Here is a 7,689-nt window from a genome sequence, read left to right as displayed (position 1 = left end):
ATGTCGGCAACCCACTCTAGTCCGCAGAAGAAGAGTCATCCCAGCGTCCAAACGACAATGACACCTCCTCCAGAGGTCTTTCAACATGATCTGAAGAAACACGTTGAAGAAGAGCTTTCTGGTCATGCATGGGAGTCCGGTCCAGATGATATCGCTCGCATGCTGTCCCCCAAGATTCTTAAACATGAACCTGAAAATGGCGGTTTACTGGAGCTCTGTCACTTCGATATCCTCATTGATCACCCTCGCATTGAGTCTGCCATGCGGAAGTTGTTCAAAAATATGCCAAAACCCAGCCCATTTCATCAAGAAGAAGCGAAGAACTACGATAATATCACCAAATTCCTCAACGAGTGTGTTAAGCTTTGCACTGACACATATCAGTCGATTCAGACGGATCTCCAGGCATCGGAATTCAATTTGCAGGAATTCAGCAAAGCCTTTTGGCCTGCCCTCCGGTTCGTTAAATACCATAAGCCAACCTTCGACAAGGTGCAAAACGCCGCACCTTTGAAACCAGACATCGTTGGATTGGTCATTGAAGACACACCATCTGGGGACTTCATTGCCTGCTGGAGCAAACCACCCAAATCCTGCGAACGGGATCTTCAGAGGATCGCTGTGGCAGTGGAAGTAAAGGATCGCTGGAAGGACTTGCTGCTCCAGAGCGGTACTTATGGTCGTGCTCAATTTAACGACACTCCGTTACGTTCATTCACTGTGACCATCGCCGTCAATCACGCTACCGAAACCCTTCGTGTCCTCATCTTCCACCGTGGTGGCCTCTCTGCAAGTAAGGAATTGAGGCTCATGACGAAAGATGGGGAAGCCCATGATATTCGCAAGTTCATGAAGATCTTGCTGAGCATGTTGCTCTGGCAGACACCTGGTGATGCCGGGTTTCCAGAGTTCACGGATGGGAAGAAGTTCATTTTCCCCTCTGGGGAGGACGACACCGTCGAAGCGATTCACCAGGAAGTCCTCTACAATCGTCCATCGTCCCGTGGCCGTAACACTTTCGTGGCATTGATGCAGCTTTCCCCGTCGAACAACAAAGCAGTTCCCCAAACTCCTTTGGTGTCAGGAACGGGCAAGCCACCCAAGAGTCAAATACCGGCTCCCATTGACGCTTGTCCACCGATCAAACAAGCGCAGTCGCGAAGCGGGGGGTCGAGGAAGAATCTCTGTCGGGCAAGGCGAATTAATTAATCTTTGGTGAATGACGTCCTAACCTTGTCAATGATAGGGTCGAAGAAACCCAAATTGGGGCAAGTCCCCAACGACAAGAACAACGATATGCACGATTCAAGTGAGAGAACTGTTATTTATACTAGGCAAAACGTGATCAACACAATTTAGTATTCCCATCCCCATACGACTTCAGTGGTTCATTCGGTATTCGATTCCATGACCACCAGGCGACTCGAAAGCAAAGGATGTACGAAAAGGTATCAAATTCTTCATTAATCCTGAAAGGTTCTTGGCCTCCTCATGAGAAGAAAGATGTGGAGTGCAACATGTACCGACATTCAAAGGGTGAATTTGGAACTGCGACTCTCCTCTCGTCGTATGAGCCGTTCAATTCTAGAGGTTATAAATCGACCAATTCGTACTTCCTTCCAAGTCCCAAGTCGGAGGCGAGTGAGTTTCACTTAAAAGATATCGGTTTACCCTGTCCAAGTATCCCGGATTATCGTAGTTTGACGGTGACACTTCTTCGAGATCGAGGCCGCAGCCTTGAGTGCTGCGATACCCCCTGGGATTTGTGCATTTGTCTTCTGCATGCCATGCTCGGTTCGTATTGTGGTTCGCTTCTCCTTTATCCAGGACCATGCTGATCTTTGTAGGGTGGCTTTCGACGTATCAATGTGGGTACTTGCAACGAGACGTCAGTATTGGGAATGTTCTCAAGCTGGTGCAACCTACACAAATGGCACCGTTCAACATCAACAAATTGAAAGACTTTCATGACGTTATCATGGGCGTCAATACAAATATGGAGGGACTCAGCAAGCCCGTGAGAGACAAAGTCAAGGCATTGGAAGGACATTCAGGACCAGCTTTGAAGGATGCAGTTAAGGAGGTGATGTCCGCTGCCGAGGCTCTGGAGAGGGAGATTGCGGAACTCGGGCTCTTTGCCGATATGATGGAGTGCCAGGCCATTATTTCAGATGGGGATCTTGCATCGTACATGCCCAGCTACTTGACCAGGACAGTCACTGCAGAGTCGATCTCAGTAAGTCACATGTTGAGCCTACTGTGCAATGCACTGAACATTCTCCAGGGGACCTATGAGTTTATGTCCCCTCGCGTCCGTGATGCCATAATCAGGGATGCCAAGTACCTCCACACTCCAGTGGATGACATACATTCGTTTTTCTTTGTTGCGGTGTGGGCGACCATGTGGAATATCAACAAAGGCCATTCCAAGGATGAAAACCCTATCCGTAATGGCCTACGGAGGATTGATCGTGATGTCAGTGTGGCTTCCCTTCTGCGTGACCGTCTCAGACCTCGTCCAACATACACTCCGATCACCATTGGAATGCTCCCTGTTCTCGATGATTGGTCAAAGAAGCTTTCGCAGTTGGATTTATACTCCGAATCCTCCCAGGATGAATTTCAAGAGACTCTGCGCTTGGTACAATTTGACCTGTTAGCCTACCGTGGGGTTGCAGACTTTGTCCAAATTATAAAGGAGCATTACCAGCACATCCAGGCTGCATCCTTATCATGTGTTTAAATAAAGACTCGGATTGTATTTCTGTGATCCTCACTGTGTTTAGAGGAAGATTACCCATTCTACATGAATAATGCATGAGCTGTCAGCGCTCATGTGAGCGCTCAAGCAGACTTATTACTTAAAGCAGGGGCGAGTTATGATCGCCTTGGAAACAGGCTGTCAATGTCTATGGGAATCGCACGTACACATTCCACCGTTGCTCGAAAACCGCGAATTTTCATTAGTTTCGCCAAATATGATGGAGTGTTTGCAATCGGTTTCTCCTCACTTTCCCTGCACTGGTGTCGAGCCCTGCGCTGCGTTGGTAATCTTGCTTTGATGATGGTTCGACGGCACCAGTGCTGGGTAACCCAACAAGCCTACGGTCGAAGTTAAACAGCGCGAAAAATCTGTTTTACGAAAATTCACAGCAACACGAGCGAGGCCTGCAGCCGGCTGGGTCACAGAGATATTGTCAGCGTAACATGGAATGTATAGCACAACACCATCCAGTGCTCACGGATGCCCACTGAGTGAAAGAAGCCATAACACTTCATGCAGCTCAGGCATCTTGTTTGATTTCGTGCCACCAATCGGCCCACGGAACAGGTTGCCATGGTCGTTGGGCAAACTCATATCCCGGCACAACGCAAAAATATTCATGGTCAGAAATCGTACTAGTGTGATTGGGCTGGGAGAATGGATCTATTTCTGCAGGTGCGGTCTTCCTGGCGTGAGAGATTAGTTTGAGATGATGGTAATCGGCATCCTCGCGCCTCGTGCAAGCCGATTGAGTCATTTATTGTGACGTCAGCATTCATCGGCTCTGTGATGATTATGTGAAGTTGGCACAGTTTACTAAAAGTACCATCACAACGGCTGTTGCCGGTTTTCCGAGAATAGTTGCCCATGGCCACTTCCATTACTCTTACTTGCTTGGCGGTTGACGGTGGAAGAAACCATCTCGGTGCCGTGTTTTTTTCTCTGGATGTGTCGCCTCGCGAATCTGTTGACTTCCTTTGCGACAGTATCAAGTCTAAATTAGCCCACCAACTGGATCATCTGGATGTAAACCAGCTGGTTTTGTGGAAGCTCTCATCGCCGATACCAAGGGAGGTTACAGGAGCCGAAAAAATAGCTTTCCGTCAAAGGATGAGTTCCCTGATCCTGAATGCGACGTGGCACTGGAGGGAAACGGCCCCGTGCAGATTCTCGACCCTGAAGACAGGATATCCAAATACTGGCAGGAAGATCCCGAGAAAAGGCATCTCCATCTCATCGTCCAATTGCCTCATGACGGAAAGAGGAAGCATGAGGATCCGGGTAGGTCTTTGTGACTTTGTATTTTATGGCCAAACTCCTCACTTGTCTGCAGTCGATATTTCAATGGAGCTGTACGATAAATGGAACGTTTCACTCCCAATCACTCCGAACCTTACCGATTTGGAAGCACCCCTTGGGCCCGAAGAAAAAATGAGGCCGTTCGTTTCAGATCGTAATAAAACTGACGAACAACTGTTAGGATCCAACTGCATACGAGGTGTGTTGGGCGGACTTAGTCCTGGGATAGATTTGATGAGTCCTCCATTTGTCTTTAAGTCAATCTTTTGGATATAAGAGCCCTGTCGGAGGCATAGTTCCCACAGAGCGAGGTGGGATTCCAGGGATGTCAGCCTGCTTGCGCAACCATGTATGGCTAAGAGCAGTGCTGCGACATGGGACACACCTAATTGAACGAACTGATTCTTCAGCCTCAGGACCCAGACTCACATAAGTGTGTATTTGGCATATTCAGATTCAGCTGAAGGACGCAAGTACCTCCACCCACTGCAAGACCGATACATTCACAACACGGCCCTGAAGGGGAATGGACTATAAGAAGCGGCGCGCGTAGGGCTGTGCATGAGCGGCAAACTGACCTGAGACCGATGAGGCCGAGGATGAGTCAATATACAGGCTCTTCATCCTGACCCAATTAGCCATGGAACGCTAAAATCCGGCTTCCGCGGAACAAAAGTCCCATGTAATCTCGTACCTCCATTAAGTCACAAATGTTCAGCCTGCAAACCACAAGTGCAGTCGTCGGTCTTCAGTATAACACGCCAAATTAAACGCATGGGATATGATTCGGCCAACTCCGCTAAGCCACAGCTAAGGCCATCGGGTCCTATGAGACAAAGATGGAATTCTGACCCTTGCGGACCTCCTGTGGAAGGAAGAGGGGATCAAGTGAGTGGCAGGATTCTTAAATGAGAGCGGAGCATATGAAAAGAAAAACGCTACTTAGGAGACAACGGAGGAAAACCAAAACCCAAGAGATAATGCCCGCTCGTGAAGCGGAACCCCTCCCATCTTTGGCGCTGGCAACACAATATCTGAACATCTGTAAGTGACGACTCACCAGGGGAATATGGTCTGGGCTTCATTCGGACGAAGAAGGACGACTTATCTGTTATTTTACTTTATTTGCGTGTATTTTTCTCGAGACCCCTGCCCTCGGCGCTCATGTGAGCAGCCTGAAGTTTTGCAGGTTAAATATCCAGAATAAAACAAACAAACAAATAAGGCCATTGGGTTGCAGCACCTTCGCAAAAAACAAGGATGACGAGCAATAAGGAAGGAAAGACAGAAGTTACAGTGAGCAAGGAAACAACCGAAAAAAGGAAACCTAGAAAAACCTTGAAGAAATTGCACATTGCCTTCCCGGACTTACTCCGTGATATCCAAATGATATAAACCAGGTGACTGGACAAATGACATAAAATGGACAAGCCTGGTATCGAACCCAGGACCTCTAGCGTGCATCCATACACTACTCACCCGTTATGCCAGGGAGGTCCTGATGGTTAGGGAGGTTACTCCATCCCATATTCCAACAAACCTAAGTAAGCAATCGGGATCCCACCCACCAAGAGTAACCGAAGGTCACAACACCTCCCCCTCGGCAAGACCGAAAGGCTTACTGGAAGCAAGGAAGATGAAGGAAAGACTTCATCAAAAAACAGCATACAGGTCAAAAGAAAAGACTAAGAAAGATCATGCCTTCAGCAGAGGATAAGGTATAAGAGGGCCAGAGCCCTGTAGCATAGGTGGATGAAACTCACGTATGAGATTGTCTGGAAGAATCGACCCAGGAATGCAGTGGCAATAAACCTGAATCGGCATGACTGTAACCTCAGAAGGCACAGTTATGCATAAGGCTGACAGCAGGTACAGTGCATAAGATTAAGCACCACCAGGAAAAATGCCATGTGTGAAAAGAGAACAAGAGTGCATTTAGACTGAGTGCACACAAGTCTAATTTAATCTCGTACCTCCATTAAATATCAATATTTCAGACACTTTCCCACAAACTCCAAATTAGATCAAAAGATCAACACGAGTTCAGTGTGTTTTATCGGTCATGTCCAGATCCTTGCCAGCTGCTCAGAGCACTGGGAACCAGTTTGCTGTACTTTGCAGCTGCTCAATCCACAACAGGTCTCCACACCGAGATGATTCCTTTCCCAGATACTTCACTCACACTTGGTCAGCTTGCTTGTCTTCCAGTGGAATGTCACCCTGCTCTACAGGATGTCTTGACCAAGAGTTTGTGGAGTGTGGATGCTGAGATGAACGGGATGTGAATGAAGTTTACTTCAAGGGTGAAGAAGTTGCTGTCATTTGCCCAGTATCTGGTGGTTAGCGTCCCTTTGCAATTAATTTCGACATGCTCGCCCAAGTGCTATGCCATTGACCGATTATAATTAGCTCCAGCAAACCTGAGGCTGTGGCATTGACCTGACCAACACTCGACACCCACACCCCTGAAAGTGCAATGTTGTCATCAAACTATCCTCCATCACTATCCACCACCCTTGGTCATCCCCATCCCTAGGTGTCCTACTGTATGCTCTTCCAGAAATCGACCCAAGGAACAGGTGCCATGCTGCACCACCCAAGGGAAGGGGGAGCATGATCGACCTGGAGCACGTGGAAGAGGTGGAGGTTCATAAACACTGCAGGTACACCACCATACCAACCAGGCACCCTTACTATGTATCGCCGATCCCCCAGGCTGCGGCGCTGTGGGACAGCCGCACTGCCACATATCAATGCAACAACCTTCTCCGTGCGCTCTTATGCATGGTGCTACACATGGTCCGATCTGGGCCCCAACAACTTGCATAGAAATTGGTTGAAATGGTAACAGCAAAGGAATTGTTGAAATAACCACCTCAGCCTAACAGGGTGTATGGTGTAATGGCTGTGCACACTGAGTTCGCAATCCAGAGGACTGGAGTTCGATTCCCAGTATGTCCAACTTTTAGGTTTCCCTAAAAGACCATGTGCAAATTCCAACAGGAATCAAATCGGCAAAAATGGTCAAAAATCACATACAGCACAGACCCGAAAGGCAATGGTGCAAATGCAGAAAAAAGACCATCATTAGGAAGCAGGGGAATCATGGGAAATGGAATAGAATAAGGGATACAAAGGAATTGATCGGAGTCAATCAACCGTACTAGTACTACTAGAATGGGTGGATATGTGGTTAAAGGGAAAAGAAAAGAAAAGAAAAGAAAAGCAAGATATACTGGTCAGAATATCAGTCCACTTTTGGTGCTAGATGGATTTAAGACAGACAAAACTTGTAGCTGACAGCAAAGCCCCAAGGTAGGGGTAGATTGAGACGAACAGAGACAATAATGGGATGAGGAAGAGTGTTATGGATACAGAGTCTCCAATGACCATATCTGTCGCATAGTCAAAGACTTCCCATCTCCATTGCTCCCCTCTCTCCCTCTCTCCCTCTCTCTCTCTCTCTTTCATCTTCTATCCCGATACCTTATCTTCCTTGCCTGTTCTACTTCTTTCCCCCCCCTCGTGCAAAGCTTTCCCCATTGGGGTTTTGGTGCTGGCCGAGGTTGTTTATGTTTCATGGGATTTCCTGTGACCTTTCCATTTGTAGATAGTCACACATCATG

At 47.8% G+C, this 7,689-nt stretch overlaps 2 protein-coding genes and 1 non-coding gene across 3 annotated transcripts; all 3 read left to right on the top strand.

Moving 5' to 3' along the window:
• EI90DRAFT_3249408 (uncharacterized protein) lies at positions 1–2,743 on the top strand (the record flags this gene model as incomplete). Its single annotated transcript, XM_039066574.1, has 5 exons — positions 1–1,132; positions 1,247–1,309; positions 1,360–1,641; positions 1,848–2,236; positions 2,285–2,743. 5 exons carry the CDS (start codon positions 1–3, stop codon positions 2,741–2,743), a joined length of 2,325 nt encoding a protein of 774 aa, XP_038910886.1.
• Positions 2,744–3,631: 888 nt separating this feature from the next.
• On the top strand, positions 3,632–4,339 carry EI90DRAFT_3130990 (uncharacterized protein; the record flags this gene model as incomplete). Its single annotated transcript, XM_039064355.1, has 3 exons — positions 3,632–3,790; positions 3,835–4,045; positions 4,098–4,339. 3 exons carry the CDS (start codon positions 3,632–3,634, stop codon positions 4,337–4,339), a joined length of 612 nt encoding a protein of 203 aa, XP_038910885.1.
• A 2,611-nt stretch (positions 4,340–6,950) lies between these two features.
• Positions 6,951–7,024, top strand: EI90DRAFT_t226. Its single transcript has one exon. It is a non-coding gene; the product is annotated as a tRNA-Ala (tRNA).
• Positions 7,025–7,689: the final 665 nt, after the last annotated feature.

Source organism: Cantharellus anzutake, assembly GCF_015039405.1.
Source record: "Cantharellus anzutake strain C23 chromosome Unknown EI90scaffold_71, whole genome shotgun sequence".
In the NCBI taxonomy this organism is placed as follows: Eukaryota; Fungi; Basidiomycota; class Agaricomycetes; order Cantharellales; family Hydnaceae; genus Cantharellus; species Cantharellus anzutake.
The sequence above is the reverse complement of the archived record's forward strand: the minus strand, read 5'-3'. Positions and strand labels throughout refer to the sequence as shown.